General features: G+C 45.5%; 1 protein-coding gene and 1 long non-coding RNA gene across 3 annotated transcripts in view; one reads left to right on the top strand and one right to left on the bottom strand.

Annotated features, from left to right (window-relative positions):
• The window catches only part of LOC146869344 (uncharacterized), a 38,856-nt gene extending 15,915 nt beyond the window's left edge, over positions 1-22,941 (top strand). Inside the window, exons 2-4 of one of the 2 annotated variants that reach the window (XR_014981031.1) lie at positions 4,326-4,439; positions 4,929-5,079; positions 21,962-22,941. This is a non-coding gene — a long non-coding RNA (uncharacterized LOC146869344). Of the gene's footprint in view, positions 1-4,325; positions 4,440-4,928; positions 5,202-21,961 lie in introns of those variants that run through there. The other variant, XR_014981027.1, reaches the window with a different exon arrangement.
• LOC146869345 (UPF0739 protein C1orf74 homolog) lies at positions 7,883-9,469 on the bottom strand. Its single transcript, XM_085651153.1, has one exon. The coding sequence runs from the start codon at positions 9,467-9,469 to the stop codon at positions 8,666-8,668; it is 804 nt and encodes a 267-aa protein (XP_085507279.1). The 3' UTR covers positions 7,883-8,665.
• Positions 22,942-25,612: the final 2,671 nt, after the last annotated feature.

Genomic DNA, 25,612 nt, shown 5'->3' with positions numbered 1-25,612 from the left:
TTCCGCCAATCTCTAAGCCTCTCCAAGTCTGGGTAAACCTCTACAGCGTATAGTTCAGAGAACAGGGAGACAAAGGCTGTACTCAGTATCACCTCTTTTACTGCATAGGTGAGAAAATTCACCAAAATCTTCCTTGGCTTCTGACTTTGAAGGTTCCTTTTGAAGGAGTCTCTATGTACACTCTGTATTTATTGCTCAAGAATAATGTCTGGCCTGTCTTTCAGGACTGTGTCTCGCAACAGTGTGTTTATAAAAGACTTGATATTAGTTCCCTCCTCCGCCTCTGGGATATTCAAAAACCTAAGATTATTCCTCCATGAGTGATTTTCAACCCTCCCAAGGTCTTCCCTTAATTCTTGGTTCTGCTTGATCAGCAGGTTTATCCCAGATGTGTTTTTTACGATGTCCAGTCTAATCATGGCTACCACCTCCTCTAATGCTCTGGTCCGAGCAGCCACTTCTTCCAGTTTTTGTTCTACCGCAGTACAGGAGGCTTGGATATCTGCCCAACTGGCCTCCGATATCTTAAATCTGTTTTTCATCTCCTCTTTTAAACCTAAGAGGATGGCGGCCAATGATTCATCAGGTTGCCCTCTAACTGCACCTCCTGCTGTTTCAGTCACCTGCTGACAATGCTCCACAACTGATCTTGGTTTGTCTGCTAGTGCAAGAACATTACAATTGTTATTCGTAGGAACCTGAGCTGCGTAAGCCTTCGCGTGGCCCACTTTCTGCTTCGGTATTCATGATTTTGCTTAAAGGAGTATCTCTACCAGCAACAGATGCGACAGAAACATTAACCATGCTCAGGATCCTATGGCTTGCGTCCTCTTGCGCACCTCCTTCTGCACGTTGTGAGGCCAGTAGGGTCAGGACTTTATAAAAGGATTTAAGGAAAGAGGTAACCTTAATCTGGGGGGTTGGAATCTTTCTGTCCCTTCCACGCAGGCAGTTCCCCAACAGCTTTGCAGATTTCCCAAAATTAGTAACTGTGGTCTCAGCATTCGCTGCCTTTCCAGGCAGGCATTTCTGCCCCTTCACCATATTCTTAGCACCAGTGGCCACATAAACCGGAGGAAATTCAAGCCCAGGACTTACCCTTGTGGTTGTTATAGCTCGGGTATGCTATGTGTACCTTAAGAACCTGCCACTAACCTTACCAGTCTTATAAGTGGGTTGACCTCTCTTATCCATTAGCATAGGGTGCTGGGCCCACATGACTTCTTCTGCAGCCTCCTAGTCCACCAACTACTCCCCTGGATGTGAGGTGAGGGCTGCTGGATGCCTCCAGAAATACAGCTGCAGCGGGTGAAAGGATCTCCTAACTTTTCTGCTGACTTGTGCTGCCACTGCCGTGGTGAGCCTGCGCGTGGGCTGCCCTGATCCACTGCAGCTCCCTGGCGGCAGCATCCCAGCGTGGGATCTCCACACCAGCCGCCTCGCGTTAGACACTGCTTCGCTTCAGAGGGCCGCTGCAGACAGACAATTTGGCGCAGGGCACGGAGGTTATTTTATAAGGTACAAGGTATATGCCAAAGGGGTTGGGGGGGGGGCCGGAAGCCCACTATAGCAAAAAAGAACAAGTTCCTTCCTCTGCTTAGCTCACAACCATCATGCTCCCCGCCACCCAAAGAACTGCAAATCTTTCAGAACAGTTTTAGCTCCACCCGATCGCTGTGGCTACACCTATAGAAATCAAGAAACATGAATCAACGGCCAATAGAATAAATGGAGACGCATCATCTGAGTTAAGAGGTTGACAATTACCCAAATAGACACAATGTAGAGGTTTATTTGAAACTAAAAGAGGTGGACAAGCTGCAGTGGTACTTTTAATTTGCTGACCGATGTCACAACTGACAACATATTGTTTTGTCTGCCACCAATAGCGTTTTTGAAATATTAAAACTGTAGCCACCACACCTGCTTGGACAGATGCTAATCCCTCATGAGCAGTTATGATTCATTCTAGCCCTGTGGTCCTGGGTGGGTATCACTCGATCCCCCACTCCGGGAACGAGAGCAAAAGGTATGTTTTGGTCACTCAATAGATAGTATTTTGCTGGAGATGTTTTAGTTAATGGAGTGCAACTGCATAAAGCACTGACAGCAGCAACCTGGATGTCACCATCCACCTCTGTGGGAATGAGTGATCGCAGCTACAACAGCCATCGGAACTGCTGCTTCGGCGGCTTCATCAGCCAGTGAATTCCCTGCAACATGTAATCCAACACGCTGATGACCCAATGTATGAACTACATGAGCCCATGCATGGCAGGCATTCTTTAAAATGTGCCACTTTTCTCCAAAGCAATTTATGCTTGATGGTGTTTCCTTTGGAATTTTTGAATCCATTCAAGCACTAATAATATAGGTTTTCATTAAAAGACTGGATACAGTAATACAAATCACACATTATGAGTGTGGGGAATTCACGACCAGTGTTCTCTAGTGCCAGAATTAAACCTTTCAATTCAGTCTGCTGATCGGTAGAGTCCGCCTAAGGACTGTGTAAAAGATTACTGTGGGTGAATTTCTCCATTTTCAATGACACCACGTACTGCTGCACATGCCGTATCGTTGTTCAGTGCCAACTGCAGGCTGCGCTGAACCATCCGTATATAAAATCATACTGTTCAAGAGGCAAAATATCACCGGCACGGGGTATATTTGTTCATATTGGAGAAATCCTTGTGTTTACAAAGTAGGATCAAAGACAGTCAACATCAGTATCTGCTAAGGAGGTGGCGTCTTGTATCCATCTTGGATGCAAGGCTTTGGCGTTAGAACCCTTGCCTTGGTGACAGTCTCTAAGGCTGGAATGGGCGTAACCACAATTATGCATTTCTCCAAACCAATGGTCTTTCCTTTATAACAGCGGTCTGAACTGCAGTCTGTAGTTTTTCTGTACACGCAAACGCAATTTAGCACGCGAGTATAAATGGGATATATAAGCAATCTGTAAAGATAGGGTTTGCACACCTCTATTGATCCAAACTCTTTATTGACACTAATCATTAACATCTCCAGCTGACCAGCAATGCTCCTCCCCCTTAACTGAAGAGCCGCTGCTGCCTAATACCCATATCACAAAAGCACCTCTCAATGGGCTTTTTGTTGTTTGGTCCGACTGCAACTATGGACGTTCTTCAGGGGTCGCAGTTGCGACCACTGGAATGGCCCTTGCGACCACTGTTCTCAAAGGTGGCAAAATCAGTGCCTGGAACACAGGGGTAGCTCTTCCTGATAGTTGTCAGTCGGGTCTCCATTTCCTGGTTTTCTACCAATTTGTTTATTTACAAATACACAAATAGTAAATAATACTATTTGTGTAATAAACATGGAGTACAATTAGCTGGAATGTGACCCTATCTGGCAACTAAGGTAAGTCAAAAATGTTTTTAACTAATGTTGTATGCGTGCTTGTGAGAGTGTTTAAATGTGAGTGTATGTGTAAGCATGTGTAGTGACTCAAAGTAAGGTCAAATGGTGTGTGATGTCTCCACTACCTATAGCATTTTTGTGAAATGATGCTGATGTCTACAAGTGGCTGTGTGCCAACTTGCAAGTTCTGTTAGAGCGATTGATTCTGCATCTAGACTGCACCACGTCTCTAGAAGTCTCTGGCAACAGCTGCCCACTCTATCTGCAGTGACGCTGTACGCTGCAATTAATCTCTGGTACAAAAAGTCGTAGGATAGTGGTGATAATCATGGAGGGCCATGAAGGGATTTATCTCTAGGAGAAATAAAGTGGTTCAACACTTTTCATCAGGTGTTGGCAGTGACAGTGAGACTATGCCAGAGATAGTGTTGATGCCAGCATCACACCACTTCAAGGCACCTTAATGGTGGCGCAATCTTTGACTGTGATTGCTTACTGTGCATTATTGTAACTTGGGTACTAGGTTCAAAATAGGGATGTGTACTCAACCATAAAAACAATTTGTCATGGACTGTTCCTACAGGTTTCATGTTGATTTACGGCTGCCAATCTTTTCTACTTCTGATATCTTGTGGATGTACAATATCTCACTTTCACATTTTAAAATCCTATTGCAAAGGTTATTTTACATTTACAGCTGGTACATGATAGTGATAGCTAGTTTGAAATATTGTATGAAAATGTAAGAAAAACATAAAATGAAAAACAAAAATACTGGATTGGTAAGCACTTCGTGTATGTTATTTGCAGTTAATGGTGCTTCCTGTTCTTGTTTTACAGAGTACTACCAGGGTGGAATTACTCTAATGTTGGTCATAACCACTTAGTGTATTTGTTATCTTGGTATTAAGTTAACTTTTCTGACTCCTTTCCGATTTCAGTGTGCTGACCTTCAATCTGAATTGGACTGCCTGAGTCAGGAGTACCTCTTCTGCCAGACAAAGCTTCGTGAATGCAGAAACCAGAGCAAAACATTTCAGGCTAAGAGGCCAAAGGTAAAAGATGCCCACAGTGTGCTACACATAAATAGAGACCCTTTTGATAAAGTTCCTGTCATGTGCAGAAGGTAAAATCGAATGTTTGAAATATTTGTTTGGTTGTAAAACTTGATTTCGATCACCAGGATCATAAAAGCGCCTTTTTCTAGAAATAATAGACAGAAATATTGCAAACTAATCAGCGATCCATTTGTTTAGTTCAATATAAAATAAGTCGTACTTTCGAACCTTAATATAAAGGAGTAATGAGTTAGATATTTGAACATAGTAACGAAAAAGTCATCGTTTTGGGAGCTGCTTTAGGTAGTGCATTCTTACGCCTCCCATGTCACTTAAGATTTGGTTAAATGATGCTATTCCAAAGAGCAGGTTTTGTTGTTACACAAAGAAATTCAAAGAGTGTGTGGGGCTTTTTTCATTCGGTCTCTCTCCTTTCTGCACATTACTTTATGTGACAGTCACAACCGGATTCCTTTCTCTTTTTAGGGGTGCTGCGGCAGCTGCTGGTTTCCATGTCTGATGATCTTCCTAGCAACAGCGACAGCACCATTCTGCATCATTGTTCCACAGCACAGTTTTATACGATAAGCTGGAGTATGCATCTTACAGATTTTAGGCTGACGTTAGACATAAAGTGGTAAAATCTTTCTCAGCAATTTCGTATTTGTAAAATATTTTTTTAAATAATGTTTTATGGAGTATTTTGCCTGCTTGCAATTTTAGGAAACTATTTAATAAAGCTTCCTACAAATGTTGAAATTATGTTTTTAATTTCTTTCTTTTCTTGTTTTATATTCACCATACTGGAAAAAGCAAACTAACCCATTTAATCTTATATTGCTTGCCAGATTGTCTGTAACCTATACATTAACATGCAAAAACATGGTGGATTCTGTGGAAAGCCTTTGGCAAATTACAGTTCTAGTACACAGTAACTAAGCAATATTTTCTTTGTTGGAGACAATAACAAGATAGTATCGCACTGTGCTCCGTGTCTCTGCTTCAGGCTTTCACGGAAATGAGAATGAAGAGCAAGCGACACTCGGCGGGATAGTGGTGGTTTCAACTTTGCCTCGCTACAACCACTCTTGCACACTGTTTACGTGGGAAACGCTTGGTTGAAGTCTCTTCGTTTCTTTCACACCGCCACTTATGAACTCATAGTTTCCACAGGACAGTGACTGTTTCTGTGTTTTCTCAATAAAGTGGAACTTAGCTGCCTATTCCAATAGTCTTAAATGAACAGACACCAACTGCTCTGAGTCCAGGCTTTACTTCTCCGCGGTTGCTGATTCATGCTTTACCTTGTACATTGAGGATGGCCTTGGTTCCCTTCACATAAACATTGCTTGCTCTGTACCTTTGCCTTGATCAATAGGGTTGATGCGCCTGAAGGGATCATTCTTTTGTTTTATAAATTCAGCAGCAGCAAAATGCCTGACCTGCCTTAGTCAACCGCTGCCCAGAGTTAAACACGACCTAAGCTTCATATCTTCAGGACATCTGTAGCTGTAGAGACCAACTTGTAGATAGATGATCCAAAATGTTAATGTCTTCAATAAACTGCATCATTACTTGCGAACAGTCTAGCTGGGACAGTCGACGCCATTAGAAATCGAACGTTTGCAATCCCGCTTGCCATACAGATATAAGGTTTAGTTGTGGTAATATCCGCTGGACTATGCAGCTTCAACTTCAGAGGACACCGTGCCTGCAAGTAGGATTTTTCTCTCGTCCTCCCAGTAATTAAGGCTTCAAGACGGGTGCTGGCAATGTACAAATACTAGATAGGTGTTTACTGGTATTTCTTTATTCCAGTTGCATTGCTCGTCTACCACGTTATTGCACTGAACCGCGCTGCGTGTAACACGTTTGTATTGTAGAACATTGGAGCACTTGATACAGGTACACAGTTTGGTTCTCTTCTTCATCAAGAGCCAATCCTGGGTTTGAACCTAGGGGCGCAGATTCAAAGTCCACAGTTTTGCAAACAAACCATAGCTCCCGACTGTACTGGGCTGTAGCGGTTACATATGAAGCAACAACCATTTGAAAAGGTGGTATAGCACCAAGTTTACAACCTTCACCTCATTATACCATCTTGGGGAGTTTGACTTTTTCATTTGGGACAATGTAATATAATAAAAACTTGACAGTTCTGCTGCTCTTCCGGTACAGAGTTGCCAAGTGTGATTGGAAGCAGGAGCATGTGATGGGTGACCCTGAAGTTGTCGGTTTTTATTATCTAAATGGATAGAGCTTAGTAGTAATGTGACAGGACAGGATAGACAGGTAGGCGCTGCCACATGATAGAATGACACTTTATTTGGCTGCATACAGAGACTACTACAATTGTGAGTCTCTCACATGAACCTTTTTCCACCTGGCTGAAGCCTACACGTACAGTATTTAAAAAAAAACAAAATGTTAGCAACCCTACTTGCAACTAAGGACATGTTAGTAGCTTACATACTATTACTTTGGGCTGTCCTTCTTTCTCAAAATATTTGCTTGGCGGGAAAAAATGCTGTTGGAAACCTGTTGCCTTGGCACATTTAACTGGACAGTTAGACTCTTTTTAGCATGAGCCTTTTTGATAACATAGTTCAACAACAAAAAAATGTGATCCACGTAATATACAGTAGCTACCCTTGTAGACTTTCAGGAGAGCAATGTATAATAGTATTCTGCCCCCCCACACACAACCTCCTTCTCTAGGTTACCGATCTCTTGGTTCAGTTCTTGTCCTAGATCTATTTTGACTTCCCTCACTTTTGGCAAGGCAAGTTCATCTATAGTCTGCATCAGTGAGACACCAACCTGGTGAAGTAGTGATGTCACCACTACTCATTCTTTCTTTAGCCAATCGCAAGAGCTCGATTAGCTTGTTTATGAGTCAAGTACGGGTTTTGTAGACCTCGAAGGTGAAACCATATGCCTGGAGAGAACAAAGAGGAACAGTCCTGCCTGCCTTTAAAACTCCTTGCATTCTTGCCGATCTCCACATAAGAGGAGGGCGGGTCTGCACTGCCATTGGCTTAGAAGGTATGTGTTCAGCAACTGACCAACTGAAAAGTCCCTTTGAGATCTAATAGATGCAGAAGATTCGCCTTGTAGACATGCTGCGCAAGTTCGTGAAAGTCTTAACTGGGTAAAATATTCTATACATTAGTCTGCAGATGCTTTTGGATACATTCCTGTGTAAAGATAAATACTGGCCATTACTCGATACACCAAAAATATTAACCTAATTGCAAAGACCTAAGGCTTGACACCAGAAAGAGATGTTTAAGTATAAAGATATATTAGAAAGGCACACTTGAATATGAATACCTGAAAACATTTTAGAAGCAAATTCAGATTTGTAGAACGCAAAAAGTGAACAGACCAGCTTAACAGCAAGCAGTGTATTCAAAAGGACAACGAACATCTATGGTGATTTAGCCTCTGGCGTTATTTTCCCTGGTCTGTAATAAGCTATCCGAATAGCACATCTGTACCATGTACGTGTCCTTGATTTGTGCTTGTTCAGAAATATATCACTTCTTGGTGAAACGGCACAGGGTCCTGGCACTAGACACTTTCGCAATAGTCTTGGTTCTGCTGAACACACACGGCTGCATTGTAGTTTACTTTCTATCTATTCACAGTTTGGGGAATTAACACATTTGAAAGACACCTGAGAAGTGCAACAGGCATATCGCACCGAGGTATTAAATATACAACACACTCTGTAACGAAAACAACTGAAATTGAAAAGTAAACTAAAATTGAGATGATTATCAAATGAGCCCCTTTGAATATTCATAATTACAAAAGAAAACTCTAAATCGTGTAACTTTTCTAAAATGCTGTTCAGTTACTAAAAGCCACAACATCAGGAAGGAATCTCCTTAAAAGCTGGGGTGTCTACAAGATGTGTGCACGAGAGGAATAAACCTGGGATTTTGGTCTCCTGTAACTGTGATTTTCCCTGGATTACAAAATGTAGTTAAGTGCTCACATTAAGACATAGATCTCCCACCCAAAGATAGAGAAAAAAGAATAAAGCATGAATGGAGAGAAATGTGAAATACATTCCCCGTATCAATTATTCTTCCGAAGTAGGATGGTATTGGTATAGTCCAACAACAATTCCCAGCAATGGCGAGATACAGTGCCAGAGGCGTATGTAGATCTGTGGTGAAGGCTCACACCACTAATTTTTAAAACATGGATGTAATTTACAAAGCTACGGCTGTCAAGACTGTCAAATGACTGGTCACACTTAAATTAGTAAAACAATTCTGTTTAGAAAAAGCATTCTTCAGGTTTTCAGTCCAAGAGTCTAGATACTCCCTCAAGCAGTGGTGCAATACCTCTGGAACGCTAAAGGAGTAAAGCTGAAATCGCATGCTATCGCTCTTCTTTAAACATGATCCATCTGCACTGAAGACCCGCAGAGGCGTGAGGGCTAAGCAATTTTCAAACCCTTTCCTTGTATCAAACCAGTAGGAAGCAGGATACCTCAAAAGAACGCCAAATATGGTGCACAAATTCCATTCTTGGCAGTTTACTGCCCCCATAGACACAGTTCCAGGTTCACCATTTCTAAATAGGGTGAGATGACTCAACAGTTCAAAAACGTGTCCCTTGATCTCCTCGGAATGGCATGGTTCACAGACCGTCGGACTTGTCTGGCCTGTCGAAGCATCAACAAAGGCAACAGCATTTCTGTGCAGAGCAGATTCCAGATTCAACACTGCATTCTCCACATTCACCACAATTATGTGATCTACTATGTCAAGGAGATGTACGTGGTGCTTGATCCAACCAATGAGTTGAAGTTCCTGAAGGAAGTTGCAGAGTGGCACAATCCCAGCTGTGCTGCAATCATACAGGAAGGCAGGTTTCAACCCACAATCTACAGCTAGTATTTCAGTGGCAAGGTTCAAGGCGATGGATGGAGGGAAATTCCTCTTCTTCTTCCCTGTCCCCAGATGACGTTGTGCTGCTGCGATCAACAGTGGAGAAAATGCTGCAGACATTATTTGGCGGTTCAAGCAAACATTTTGTCTGTTTCAGTAAACTAATCCAAGAAACTATCTTGAACCCTTATTGAATTAGGCTGATTCCATGCGATCACTGCTCTCAAATTTGTGAACTCATTACACATGTAATTTTGCTTTTGTTATGCTTCCATTCACTGAAAGAAAAAAAAAGAACAATGTATGATTACAAGTTACATAAATAAGTCACTTAGATTAATGTAACCAAATGTGTGAAGAAAAGATTCACTTGACAAAGTAGTAGATACACGTCAACAGGGTTTAGCATTAAGAATGGTCAAAGTACTATTACAGTTGGTCACACAGAATACTCAGACTTGGTACAGTCTGTGTTACTGTTACTTCCCAATTGGCATATTCACATGGCCAGGCAGGTACATTTACTACTGGAATGCTTTCACCAGCCTCTAGTTCAATGATAAGTGCATCCGTGGGGCTGGATAACGTTACTGGAATCAGGATAGAATTGTCCAGCAGTAAAATCATTAAAGGTGGTTAGGGGATTACAGAATCGGAATAACAGATCTGTGCCGAACTTTGCACCTACCGGACTGCTCCTACATTTGAAGAATATATCTATTTCGAAATTCTCAAAAAGTCTCAGGAGTAAAATGTATACATGCAGAATGTGTACAAGTTTTCAAATCCTCATAGGAAATGTAACACGAGTGACTATTTGCACATGTAACATTTTTATTTCTCCACAAAGAAAGTATTTTCCCCTCTGCACATACCATTTTCTCTATATCCCCTCTTAATTTTGGTGGCAATTATTTACCATTCATATTGTGGAAGCAAACTTAAAGAAGTAAATATTTTTCCATGTTTGGAAACTACTTGCAAATTGTTGGAGATTACCCACAAGCTTAAGTTTCTGTGGGCATTGAAGAACCTTTACAGGTCGACTAAACCCAGAAGGCCCACTACCTAATACACTTCTACTACTACTTTTACAATTGTGAAAAGTCCACCATACTAGCAAAATTGCAGCACTCGTCAATGCATGTAGTGAAAAGTCTGTCATTTCTCATTAACCAGAATCAGGAATTTTTGCCAGGCAATCAAAATGTTTGCATCCATAAATTTATCTTGGGTACAAAAACACTTTAAAAACATAGAGCCCGTGGTAGTTCTGTTTGCAATCGTTAGTTGATAAGAACAACCTTTTTGACCTCGAATATCTTTTGGATCTATTTGAGAAGTCATCCTCAAACCTTTCAAAGATGCGGAAGCACATGGGTTTGATAGGTTTCATGAGTCTAGTAAAGACATTCCAAAACCTGTAATTCACATTTAAAATCCCATAAGCATATTTCCTCACTGACACACCAAAAACCTCGAAACAATTTGAACCCAAACTTGAACCAGATGGTATTGCTTGGCCAAAATGTAAATACTTTTCTGGTCTGGTGTAAATCTGTTCAATAATTCTGAAAACAACTAAAAATGAGAGATTAAAAATGTTGCACGTCTGAATTCTGAATCTAACTCCATCACTCACAGGCTGAGAGAATTGAGAATTTCTTAATGTGACTTGTCAGACTTGCGCAAGCCATGGATTGTAAAAAAATATTGTGCAGTCTCATGAGAGCAAATTGGGCACATCACAAACTGAAGGAGGGGTGGGGTGATAATCACAGGGGTGGAAAAATTCCATGGCGCACAAAAATCAACTACTAACCACCAGTGGCAAATCACACTTTGACTCAAGGGGTGACATACAGCCTTTTTTATTCCCTAACACACTTTCACTGACTCACTTTTACTGACTAGGATATTAAGCTATAGAGTAAAGAGGCACTAGGCTATACACCAAGGATCTTAGACAACATCCCTATATCCATTAATACTAGCCCATCCCTGTTCCACTTTAGCAACGAGTTGCATATGCATCTCTTTAAAGAACACCACATCGTGATGAAATACACTTTTGCTATCAAGAATCAACTATTTTTCCAATCACTAAATGGCTGCATCCTAGCCTTTGACACTGTACAGCTCTCGGCTGCCTTTTGGGAAGGCATGCGCTATACATATAACACATACATACGTACATACAATAGTCCTGTGACTGAGCTCCAACAAGTCCTTAATAGTCTGCCCAAGAAAAGTAAACTTGTATCTTTGAGGAATCTTTGGCTTACTCTTGTATCTTCCTCCATCTCAGGAAATTCCACACATTTCAGCCTCAGGAGGTAAGTTTCATAATGACAAATAAGCATTCATTTCAGGGCCTTAGTCACCTTTAGCCCTGCAAGTCAACAGCAGACTAGTGCCATCACTTCTGGAGCAACATTTATCAATGGTCTTAAGCAGACAGGTTGGACTTCATCAGAGCAGCAGGCAGCTAAGACCTCTCTCCTTTTCAGATCCAAGAAAATTCACTGCTGAGACTGGGTCAAGTAAGGTATTTTAAAGTATAAACCAGTCAGTCCATCGGTCTTTCAGCAAGTTATCCAGCCAATCTTTTTTTTTAACACTTTTATTTTCATTTTCAACAATCCTGCAGCAGTTACACAAACAGTATTGGCTGCAATCCACAGTACCTTCATGAGGAGCTCGGCTAGTTAGGGTCAGGACTTTACTGATCACAATAGCACATTGGGGCTCTCCTCTCCAGCCATCATTGATTAGTTTCCCATTCTGGCTCACTCACGCTAATATCGGGCTCATCTTGATCTGCATTTAAGAACACCCCACTCAGTTCCCTCCATTCCCTGAGGTCATCTGCCAATTTCTCATCCCTTCGGCTCAATTTCATATGTTGTTCTTCGGCCATGGTCCACTCTCTCACATTGCGGTGCCATGCATCTACTGTGGAGGAGTTATGCCCCATCCATGTTATAGCAACCCTACGTTTTGCTAACACTAACAGCAGCTGCATTAACTTGTAAGCCATCTTGCATCCTTTAGGTTTTTTAATGTGACCCAGTAGACAGTGTAGCGGTGAGCAGTCAATTTGGAATATTCCCCTCTGTACATCGGCCCTTACCTGGGTCCACAATACATCCATCCTAGGGCAACTCCAAGCTAAGTGTAGAAAATCCGCTGCTCTATCCCCACATCGTGGAAAGTGATCTGTTCGAGAAGGTGTAATACGATCAAGTTTCGCTGGCATATATGTGTGGGGCAAAAAATTGTAATGCACCAACCTAAAACGTGCTTTACAGGATACTGTATGTGTCAGCCCACTAATGGCGGTGCACATCTTATCTTACATGGGTGTTTGCAGGTCTGCATTCCATGCCACCCTCGCCCTAGGGGGAAGACCAGCAGCATCCAACCTCATGGTTTTGTAAAGCAAGCAGATCAATCGACGTCCAGCGTCACAGGTTCGAATTAGGTCTATGGTGTGTGTTGTCTGCAGGATCACGGGATAGGCAGCCCATGTCACTTTAAACGCTTCCACCAACCCTGTGTAGTGCAAGTAGTGCCCTTGTACCAGTGTGAGATTCCCACACGCCTGATCATGTTTTAAAAGTCTCACCAGTGTATAAGTCTGCCATCACTTCGCAGCCATCGTCCCTCCAATCCTGGAATGACATGTGTGCCACCATTTGTTGCACTGGCGCCAATATCCATACAGGCAGTTCCTGATGAAACGGGCCATGTTTCAGGACTGATTCCACGTACAACTGCCAAACAGAAGAGGTTTGACCTACTATGTAGGCCACTTCGCCTGTGACCACACCAATAGTCTCTTCTCCCAGTTGTCTGCCTCATCAAACCACCGGGTTGCATGTTTCAGATGCGTCGTGTAATAATCTAGTAATCCCGCCTTGGCGCCTCCAGTCCCATCTCCTCATACCGTCGAGACAGGGTGCTCAGTGCCACCCTACTATTGGGACCCGCCTAGAGCAGATATGTGAACACCGAGTTCAGTTGTTTACAATCTTGGGGATAGCGCATAATGTATCCTGCAAAGCATAAAGACAGTGTGCGAGTACCACCATCTTGGACAGTGCCAGTCTGCCCATCAGTGAGAGCGGCAACAAGTTCTAAAAAGGCCACCGATCTCCACAATGCAGAGAGTACTCTATCCACATTTAGGTTGAGCAGTTGGGCATCTGTAAGCGCTACCTGTAGAGCCAGATAGCTAAAATGTGCCAGTTTCCCAGCACAACCTAAGGCAAGGGAAGCATTCATGGGGTAACTTTGCCATGTTCGCCAAGGGAAGATTAAGGATTTGTGGCGAATTAGATGCAGGCCAGAAAAGTGCCCAAAATCATAAAGGAGCCTCAACAGATTAAGTAGTGCCATCCAGGGTGAAGCTATGCAGAACAAAGCTTTGTCTGCATATAATGTAACGTGCTGCTCCACCTAGACGAAAGGCCCACTTACCAATTTCTCGCCGCACCCAAACGGCTAACGGCTCAATCGCCAGGGCAAATGACAGTGGTGAGAGTGGGCACCCCTGACACATTCCCCTATTCACATTCTTGAGGGACTCTGGCCCACCCGAATCCTAGCGTGTGGGCCGTAAGAGCAATTTGACCCAGCTCTGAAACTACGGCCCTATACCCACCACTCTCAGCACTTCCTGTAGGTAACCACAATCCACAGTATCAAAGGACTTCTCCAGGTCTATCAACACCAGGGCCAGTTCCTCATGTCTATGCTCCGCTTCATGTAATATATGAGATTACCGCTGCAGATTCATGCCCGATCAAGTGCCTCTCCGTACTCTTGTAGTAGGGACTGCCCCGCCGTAGCCGAGAATGCCTGATAGAACTCTGGCGGGAATCTGTCCGCCCTCCCCGGAGCATTCGCCCTAGGGAGCGCCTGTAGCGCTGCGCCCACCTATTCCAATGACAACTGGGCATACACTGCCTCCACACACAACGGGGGTAGGTGTGCCAGGGGTAATCCCTCCAAAAGTGGTATATAGCGGTCTGCTTGGACAGCAGGGTCCGCCTTGTGCACTTTCCTTAAGTGTCGCTGAAATGCCTCAAGAATGGTTGCTCTGGTGTACACTATTGTAGCTTCCGGCGTGAGCAGACACGTAGTCAGCGATAGGGCTTGTTCCCTCCGCAAGATCCAGGCCAAAAGGTGCCCAGACTAGTCCCTATTCCTGTGTAACGTTCTCTGTACTGACGGAGTGTGCATTTATCTAGCCTATCCCATAGGTCGCTGATGAGTCTGCGCAGACAGTTCTCGGTCATCAGCGGTCCAATGCACCTGTTCCTCTGCTTGGGCTGCCCCCAGGGTGTCCTCCTGCTCTTTGAGCTCCCGCTGGAGCTGTCGGCAGACCCCACACATTAGTCACATACATACATCCCTCAACACCACATGCAGTGCTTCCCACTCCATGACCCTACTAGCCATCCCCTCCCATTTAAATGCCATATATTCCGTCAGTCCATGAGACAGTGCCTCCCTGCCTACCGGGTCCTCTAGGATTTTAGCAGACATTCTCCATGTCCTCGGTACCTGGACAGGACCTCCCCACTTCAATACTGAGTTAACTAGGGAATGGTCGGATAGAAAACGAGCTAAGTGTGTCACTACAACGTCTTCTCCTCTGGACAGTCCAATATGTAGTTAAAGACCCCCATCTACAGAATGGGTACGTCCAACTCCTGTATTATTAAGTCTTCCATGACCTGATAAAACGCTGGATCATTGGCATACGGGGCGTAGGAGCTTAAAATGGAGTAGTCACAACCGTCTAGTGTTCCCCTAATCAGCACATAGCGACTGTTCACGTCCGCCTCCATATATGTCAATGTGAAAGTTATCCCGGGAGCCACCCATATCAACACACCCCTAGCATAAGTCAAATAGGAAGAATGGTACATCTGACCATGTCATTTCTTGGCCACCCTGTCTAGATGTCTCCTGTAAGCATGCTATAGATAAGTGATGTCTTTTCAAGAAGGTAAGCACTCTATGCCTCCTGGTACAAGTGCCTAGGCCCCGGACATTCCAGGTCAGTAGTTTAAATTCAGTTGCCATCCCCATGTACTGCGTGTTTCAAATAAATCCCCTGTTGCCGACCCTTAACCACTGTGTGCTGCTGCTGCAAAAAGCTGCATCTAATAAACCAGCAATACATTAACAGCTCCCCCCCCCCCACCCATGGACAAATAACGTGCAACTGTGCAATCGTTAGTGCCCTCCCCCTGCTCGTGCCAGGATGTGCACAGCCAACCCTCAGTCCAACAGGGACTGGTTAATTCCCCAGGGAGAACTAGAGTCCTGACCGGGATCAAACCATCATTGTGATCAGCCATAGCCCACGGAGGGGCAACAATGCATCAATCTCCAGTGTGTACACAATGCAGGCGACAGTTGCTCCTCTCATCCACCATCCCTCCCAAGTCTCCCGCCCGGCCACACCACCATTCGACCATCAAACAGTTCTGCAGCGTTACCACACGCACTGAAACCAGGGTCTACAGCACAAGTGCACATGGTCACTGCACTATCATAACAATAAAGAAGAAACAATCAGGTATAGTCTTGGGCACCACTCTCAGTCGTCTTCCGTTTCCGGTGCTGGAGCTGGCAGGGAGTCAAGAACAACATCTTCTGTTGGGCTCAGGGTCACTGGCACATCTCCAGGCTCCAGTATGGACGAGGGAGAATGTGAGTCTGAAGCCTGCGTTTCTAAAGTCCCAAGGTGCATGGTGCCATCCTCTCGAAAGGTGACCCTCTGTTACCCCAGAGGCATCTCGCTAGGCCCCCCTGTGGTCTGTCCATTTCGTTGCACCCCCCCACTTGGACATGAGAGCCCCATCGTCACCTCTGGGTACGCGGTTCATGGGGAAGGAGAGCATCTCCCCGAATCCCAAGTCTCCCACAACTCCTCCACCGTCTCAAAGAAATGTGCTTTTCCTTGCACCAGAACCTTCAGTTTAGCTGGGTACAAAAGCATATACTGTAGTTGCAAGGTCCGCAGCTGCTGCTTGGCTCCCAGAAATGACCTGAGCAGTTCCTTCGCCTGCCTGGTGTAGTCCGGGTATATGGTGATTTTACTATTGCCATGGGTAAGGTTTTAGCGCTCACATGCTACATGCAGTTTACAGTCGGGGTCACAGTAGTTAAGTATTTTGGATAGAATAGTCCACGGCTGGGCCCCCAGGGGGGTGCGGCGGCACCAACGCTCTTTCCACAACCAAAAAGTCAGACAGGTACCATGGGCACAGTTGAGTACGGATCCACTGTTCCGACGAGCTCCCCTCAACTTGTTAAGGGAACCCCAGGACGCGGATATTGCTGCGCAGGGCCCAACCCTCCGCATCTTCAACCCAACGCTCCAGAGCCCTCATGGTCGTGGCCATTTAAGCCACCTGCTGTTCATAAAAACCACCTCTCCTCTTAGCTCAACAATGTCTCCATCCGCTGTGGACACCTTGTCCACTACTTTTCTCAGGTCCGCCCTCAGTAGATTCACGTCCACCGAGATTATTTCTATTTGGTGTTCCAGGGCCGTTCTGGAGCCCTATATGGCTGCCAGCAGGTCCATGTTGGAGGGTTCCCCACCTCTATCTTCCCCCTCTTCGCTGGTACCCTTTTGTCTAGTTATCCACTGTTGGGGGTGTTGCATCGTGGTATATTGAGTTATTGTGTTGGCGAAGGGGACACGGTGCCTTATCCTTACCCATGTCACAGAGGTCCAGGGCATCCTGTGTTTCAGCCAACAATTCCAATGGCATGTTCAAAGAAGGCTAGGCGCTTCTGGGTCCATTTAACGCCCCGTCCCATGGTGGGGGCCAAGGCCATTGGTGCACCACCACCCAGTCTGCCCTCAATCCAGCCACCCGTGGTCAAGCCCCTGGGGGCACCGAAGTACAAGGCGCTCCAAGTCAGTTCCACTGCTCATGTAGACAATCAGAGTTCTCCAGCTCTACCCATAACTGGGAAGGCGGCCACATGAGAACGATATGGTAGGCTTTGTGTGGTGCTTATTCATGACCCGGGTCCGTCCCCTGCTAACGTGGCTTTCCTACGACTCAGTGGGAATCCTCCAGGTTCCAGGATCACTGCTGTGCCCAGGGCGGGCCCCCCACAGAACCCTCAGGGGCCCCTGACAAGCCACTGGGTCGCAATGTCATCTGTGCAGGTCCGCCCACATCTCCTCGGGCTCGCAGCTATCCCTTATTGCCCAGCCTGGCGGATCCCTCTCCGCTGACTCACCGATCTGAAGGCCAGACGGGGCCCCGCCCCCACCTCTCTTCGATGGCCCTCCGTCTCTCCCGTAATTTCTCACCCCCAGCATAGGTCCCTCAGGACCACTTCAATAACATCGCAGCACACACTGACGCAGTGGCCCCACCAGCTCTTCGTCCGCAGTTTCACCGGGACTCCGGCCACGGCACAGGTCGCATGCAAGGGCCGGCCACCTCGATGTCAGCCGCAGCACTCGCCGGGTGCCACAACTGGGGCAGTCCTCACCCCACCGGGGGCTGCAAGCACCCCTTGCTCTCCTCCTCATGCTGCACCATGCGACATGCGGCAGCGACCACCACAGCTGGGGAGCCGATATCATCCTCCTTCTGCCCTCGCCCATGAGGCAGGGTGCACCGCAGCTCAGGACTCTCACCAACTGAGATTCGCCATGGCAAGCTTCATCATTGAGACCTCAACCAGATACCTCGTATATCTGGAGGGGCCGGACCCTGGAAACCAAGGTATATCTTTGATTGTATAAATCTATATATGTTTCTGTGCGCTGTTTCTGTGGTACATTTACAAGAGTTTTTGACATTGTCACCAAGAGTCCTGCGGGGCCCAGTGAGGTCCCCTGGGTGATCATGCCAGAGCAGCCCCTGGGCTCCTGAGGAATCCCGCTGGCTCAAAAAAGAATTTATGAAAGAAGGAAAATGTGGGGTGTGGGTCAGACCAGTCCTTATTGCTAACACTGCGCTCCACACATTTCCACACCATGTCATGCACCGATATGATACACTGCTTATCAGCTTACATATTACATAACTGATGATATCTGCAATCTACAGTGTAATCGATGACAGTGCAAGTTATAATTAGGTAAATTATGTATATCTTGTGGAATTCAGTGTTTTTTAGGTTTCTAAACATTAGTGCACCGGTCTCCAACGTTTTCTGCAGTGAGAGCTACTTATGATCAGTGAAAATCATTCAACGGCGGCACCTCCGTTAATGCGGAGGAGAGTCGCCCCACCTGCTGCGAGTGCAGCAGGTACACACAGAATAATAAAATGGTCGTTACCTTACCATTTTATTATTCTATGTGCCGCTGGCCAAGCTACCACATGTGTGATGGTGGGGGGGGAGCAGACAGATTCCTGCACATTGTAGTATGACTGCTTCAAGTGGGTATGACAGATCATGACAGATTGGCAAAATCTGTCATGCGAACCTCAGAGCCTGCAAACCCAGTGCTGTAAAACAGTCGAGGGATTGCAGGCACAGGCACCAGCCTCCAAAAAAGTTTTGGGTTAGCCTGCTCTAACCAATCCAGCTCAAGGATTGGCTGTATTTGGAAGCAGGAAATAAACCACCTTTCTTTCCTGCTCGTTGTCAGGAAGGGCAACAGGCAACATATCGGTGAGTTTTACGGCACGCCGTACCCTATCTATTTTAAAAGTAGCTAGTCTCCCCTGAAATAATTGTGAGCTACTGAAGACCAAGCCACTCGCGCAATGTTACCAGACACCCCCACGCCCGTTTCATTCATCATGCCTTGTGTCCATGGAGCCAAAGACTATGGTTTTAACAAAATACTTTGACAAAGGGCACTCTGACAGGGCTGCCATGTGTGTCAGTGAGTGTGGCCTTTGGAGATGTATGAACATGTATGTATATAAATGGGATATATGAGTATGGGGTGAATGAGTCTGTCATATGTACTTGTGGCACAGGACATACCTTCGCCATATGCAACCCTTTTTTTAAATGGAAGAAATTTAAAGAGCAAAAAATAATATAATATGGAACATTTTTTTGCACTTTAAATTTCTCCCGCTTCAAAAAATGACTGTAATTTTCAGTTATAAATATGACATTGTGTCTACCATCCACTGGGAGCAAGATGCCTTCTGTGTGTAAATGCTCGGGAGACATGGTGCCATGTTTACAGCAGCCTTTGTATTAAGCATCCTGACCTTCAATAGCACAAGCTTCGGGCTGCGGAGCCAAACTTTCTTTCAGAAATTAATCCCTGGCATACAAACTTTATGGTGAACTTTCGAAGGTGACTTTTCATTGCTTCCGGTTCTGGGTCATGCAGAGCAACACGGAGAGAGCAGAGGTGTGCAGATGCCGGGTGGAGAGCAGAAGGCAGCTGCAGAGGCTGTGGAGCGGCGTGGTGGCAGAATATGCAGAACTGAATGGGGGAGGGGGGCGGGCTGGGGCATGTTAGGACCGTCCTGGTCCAGTCAGCTGTCTACTTGACATCTACTTGCCGACCACGCCCGGTCCGTCAGTGGCGGCTCTGGGGGCCTTGGGACCGACAGGGTTGAGTCCCCTGCCACCCATTGCATTAGCCACCACCGCCCCACAAGCATTGCAGAGAAAGCAGAGTGCAGAAGCTGGGAGGAGACAGCAGAGGCCGCCGTATTGGTACCTCCTTGGTCTGGTTAGCCATCTACTTGCTGGTCACGCCCACGGGACGGTCTGCAGCAACCAGTGGCAGCTTTGACTGCTCCGGGGCAACCTGCCCGCAGCACACAGCAAGTCATCTCCTCAGTAAACGCAAGACCACCATTAGCAACACTTGCTGGCCAACGTTCCTCGGGGATGAATAGGATCCAGTTGCAGTTGGCGGTTTATCCCTATCCCCGTCAGTTGCCATACGCCCCAGTGCCCCATGCTCAGGTCCACCGTCCGGCAATACATGTCCAGAGCAAGGGTCCGGCATAAGCAAGCAAGGTGGTAAGGCTCTAGAGCCGCGACACAACAGCTGCTAGGCGTGGAGGCGGCCGGCACTAGTACGGTGCGACTTGTGCCTCTCCAACATTAGGGCACATACCAGCCATGCTCTGCGCATGTAACACAAGAGGAGCGCACAGCATTCAGCACACCTCCAACAGCCACCCAAGTAACCAAAGGCTCCACCACCGCCATCCAGCCACCCAGCTAGACTTAACACCACCCATGGCTTTTAATCACGTCTGTCAAAGTCCAGGTTTCTGCCAGGAGATACTCCATGTGTTCCTCTCCCCGCCCATCTAGACCGCTGAATGCCTTAACCACACATATGCATGGTTAAGGCAGATGCGTGGTTTAGGCAAGTGTTGTTCTGCTTGTGTGGAAAGGCAGTCATGAGTCAGCTCGGTTGTTAAGGCGGTTTTCCTTTTGTAGGTCCCTTGAGAGGGTGAGCTTGTAATCTTGCATGGGAAGGGGATATTTGGCTTGACCCATCCCAGATGGTAACTGCAAGGCTTATTTTGCCCGTGTGCAAGACTGAATCGGTGACCCCTGTAAGCCAGGAGAGGGACACTGTGGGCTGTGCCATGCATTGAGTTCTGTGCAGGGACCGCCAAGCCCATACTGGCTCTTTGAAGTGACCCAGAATGCCAGAGGGAGCGACCATAGAAGTAATATTGCCAACAAAGTGCCAAGACTTCTGTATGCCTTAGCGGCAACCCAGTATGCCAAGAGGGGCTGCCATGGTACATGTTTTGACGTCCTGATTCGAATGAGCCCTGGCAGTGACTCACGGATTTAGTATCAGAAAAATTGAAACAAGTCACAAATGAGGAATTTAGTGCTTTGACGCCGCCGGCTATTATTCATCTTTATTTAAGAAAGAATGATACAAGTCATAAAAGGTCACAAAGAGGATCGTTCTACTCTTTGGTGTTTCTACAAATGAACCTTTAATGAACCAAGCCACGCAAACAAGAAATTTGGGTTCTGCCTTGAGGCGGAAAGATTTTTACTCTTCCTAAACTAAAGAAACAGTGACATTTCCAACACAAAAATCTTTTCCTCGCTCTTCAAGTAATACACAATTGTTTCCCATTTCAGAAATTACCCAGACCTTGTCCTGAGGAGAACCCGTAAAGGAATTAGGGTTTGAAACGCATAGACCACGACTAATGGGGTATCCTTGCACAACGTAGATCAATATGAAGGACTAAAAGTTAATTTTCAGTGTAAAAGAAAAACAATCCCATCAAGTCCATATTAGATATCTTGAACCCCATACTGTACACCAAGAGCCCCTGTTGTTAATCTATCGCTCTGGCTCCCCAAATGTAGGACTGGTTGAATATTGAATTTTACATGTTTTTTATTTGTTTATGCTTTAAGATTTGTTTGTCACAATGAACACAAAGATTTTTTTAAACGTTGTACATTTCATAATAGAAAGTTGATATTTCCCTCTTGCTTGAAAAGATATTTAAGATTAAAAAGTAATATGAGCATTTGTAAAAAAATATACAGAGGTCATGTTTATTGAGTAAAAATGATCTTCACAAAGAAGTAAAATTGTTAAAATGACGCAGCCACCTATTGTTGTTTCGTGTTTATATGGTATAGGTTACGGCACAGGAGAGTTACTGCAGCAACCCCATATGCCAGGAGCGACATGGTACAAAGTATTGTCAAGTTCGCCCCATCACCAGGGAAAACTAAAGCTGCGACCTGCGGGTCGAAACTGAACACCAAGACCTGCCCCCTCACTGACCCTGTGGATTAAGGAGGACGCCGAGTGGACTTCATTCCGCCGCTGACATCCAATCTGGGAGTACAAGATCAACTCCTTCCCCCCGTGTGGGGACTGGCTGAACTTATCGCACCAACAGAAGCCCCTCCAATCGCTGTCGAGACAGGCAGCACTGCTTGGGAGAGAGCCTGCGACTGCTGCTGCGCGTACCACAAGCTGCCCGAATATGCTGAGCAGGTTCAGAGCATTGCAAGGGCCAACAGACGGGCACCCGCTGAAGTGCTGAACGCTTCTGTGCTGCTGGAGCGGGCAAGACTTGATTTGTGCCCCGGGTGATTAGCTGCTGAAGGTGATGTGGCACTGTAGACACTTTTGACGATTTCCTGAGAGTCAAAGAGGACTCTTGAGTAAGGCCTACTAGTGAGCATTCCCTGGATGCGGCCATCAGTGAAAGCAGAATTATCCTGTACACACTGCAAGGGAGAGTGTGCGAAAGGGGTTTGCTGGATAACGACTAGAGCCCCGGCCTCAAGTGGATTGTGTTATTGTTTCCGAATATCGTACACTTCTTTGAATGAATAGAGTTAGAAATAAAACCCTTCTTTCTATGGTAAAAACAATTATTTGACTGGAGATTGATTTATTGACTTTACTGAGTGCACTTTGAGTTACGACTTGTGTTCACTAATCTCTACCTACACATCCCTACCCCGCCGCCCTCCTGAAGGAGCCTTTGACTGCTCATCCAAAGCTACTGCTCAGGGTCAAGTGCAGAAGGGGCAATTGGCCCAGTTGCTCAGGATCCATGGTAGGTCGGGCCCCGGGAAAACAGAGTTGGGCTGAAGTAAAATGAAGGCGGGAAAACTCTGAGATAAGTGAAAAGGATTTATTTCCAATAATTGAAGCACCCACGACCGAGCGCTCCCGCTGCGTGCCAGGATCTCGGCCAACTGATTAACGTTGACAGAATCCTGGCACGCACAGCGCAGAGACCGATCATGGAACCATATTCAAACAATACATAGAGAGTGAGACACCCTCGCTGCAGCGCAATGATGCCTCCAAGCAAAGTAAGCAACGCTACGCACTACAACTTCTCCCCCCCCCCCCCAGAACAAAAGGAAAATAGAACTATGAAGCAGAAGAAAAACATTTGTCAAAAACAATGGTAAGCATAACTTGAAATTGAATGCAAAAGGAGTATTGAAAAGTCCTGGTTACAAATTCATGACAAAACATAATCGTTGAACCTGGAGGGTAATCTTCTATTGCGAGAACCCAAATCAGCAGATCGCATGGGAAAACCGGCAGAAGTCGAAACAGTCTTAGAGACAAGACTTTCTTGCAGATTGACGTGTGAGGGTGAACATTGAGAGGGAAAAACTCTCCCAGTATCAGGTTCTCGCACAGTTGGTGAAACACCAGAAGTAGGATCATGCAACCAACTAGTCCAGCCACAATGTTCAACCTCTTGTTTAGACAACTTCAGTAAAGACTTGACCTGTGATCCAGAAAGATGCACAAGCGATCTTTTATTCCACCACCCCTTACTACCAAGGAGTGCTGAACCTTTACTTACACCGGTGACCTGAACAGGGGCAGAAAATGTAGACAACTCCTTGGGAACTTTTGGGGGATTTTTGATAAGAACCCAATCAAAGACTTTCAATTCCATATTATTAAAATATTTACCTGAATCATTTAAGGACTTCATAAGATTCTGCTAATGCAACACACTAGACTCAAGACTTCTGTTACGAGGGCCACCCTTATCATGTTTGTTTTGCAACCAATTGAGACACAAATCGGTGTGGGCATTTCTACCCCTTAAAAGGGTAAAAGGAGGAACTCCTGTGGTGCAGTGAGGAGAAATATTAGAAGACCATAATTTAGCCTCAACACAATCTTGAACGTCTTGACCAGACGAAAGAGCTGCTTGAATGGCATCCTTAATTAATCTGTTCACCCTTTCAACCAAACCATTGGACGCTGGGGAATACACAGCAACTTTAAAATGAGTGACATAGTTTTCAGCTAAAAATGTACACATCTTGTTCGAGACAAAATGGGTACCATTGTCACTTACAATAATAGATGGCGAAACTTCCACATCAAAAACATTTTTCAAAAATGTGAAAGCATTAGAGGTGCTGGCTGAGTCACAGAACATATGATAAATCCATTTAGAATGGTAGTCAACTATCAGGATGAGAAACTTGAGGTTATGGGGTAAGACATCATAAGGTCCATAAAAATCTACGGTGAAGGCGCGGTCGTGCGCATTGTCTGTACGCGGTGAAGCAGAAAATGGCAATGAAGGCGCTGAAAATAAGTGAGGAGTTGGTTGGTGGGTGCTGGCAATGTGGATCCGGTCATCGCCAAATGAAGTAAAATGAAGACGAGAAAATTCTGAGATAAGTTGAAAGGATTTATTTCATGAAATGACGCCACGTGGGTCAGCAAAATGGTAGAATGGGCAAACAACTCAGATCACCAGGGGCCAAGAACTAGACGGAGGCGGTACCACCAATAAGAGGAAGTTTAGCAACCAGACATCTGAAAGTAGAACCTGGCTTCCTTATTAATACAAGAAGCCCTGGGCATCATCTTTTTCAACATTAACTTTTTGTCTAAATATATTTTATTAAGAAAAGGAATAGCAGTTTTAGTCCTTATTTCAGAAAACATGTTTAAAAACGGACATTTTTAATGTTTATCTTAAATAGACAGTTCCCCCGAACATGCTATGACCACTCTAAAGGTTTTACATTTATGATTGGCTGGACCAAGTATAACTACAAAGGGGAAACAGACGGGTGTGACATGAGCCCCCGAGGGGCTACTTTCACCAATATTGTATTGTATTGTATTGTATAAATTCTTGTAACGCGCGAGTCTGCCACCCAACGGGTATCCTGGTGCTCTAAGACACAGCAACAAAGGACAATACAGAGACTGCTAGCCAGGAGTCAGAGTTTGTGCCATACTATTCCTGACGAAAGAGCCAGGTCTTTAGAAGCCTCCTGAAACCCAGCAATGTACTAGCCTGGCGCAGTTCTAGAGGCATCTGATTCCACAGACGAGCTGCCGTCGTGCTGAAAGCCCTACCTCCCATCCTAGCACGCTTTACTCTGGTGACAACTGCCAGACTCTGGCTAGCGGAGCGGAGGGACCTTGTTGGTTGGTACCAGGAGAAGCTATCTCGCAGAGGCAGCGGGCCAAGATTGTGTAAGGCCTTATAAACCATAACTAGCGACTTGAACTCAACCCTCCTCTTAACCGGGAGCCAATGGAGGTCCTTTAGTGCCAGCGTGACAGATGATTCACGCCGCCTTCTGAGAGCCAGTTTTGCTGCCATCGACTGAACTCTTTGTAATCCCTGTACAATAAAAAGGTGAGCACCCAAGTACAGAGAATTACAATAGTCCAGTCTACTCAGGATCACACTCTGGACCACCAGAGACCTAGTCTCATCTGGGAGGAGCGGGAGGATTTGGCGAAGAGCTCTCAGCAAAACGATACAG

This window comes from Triturus cristatus, chromosome 1_1, assembly GCF_964204655.1.
Source record: "Triturus cristatus chromosome 1_1, aTriCri1.1, whole genome shotgun sequence".
Lineage (NCBI taxonomy): Eukaryota > Metazoa > Chordata > Amphibia > Caudata > Salamandridae > Triturus > Triturus cristatus.
Note: the sequence above shows the minus strand (reverse complement) of the source record. Positions and strands in the feature narration are given on the sequence as shown.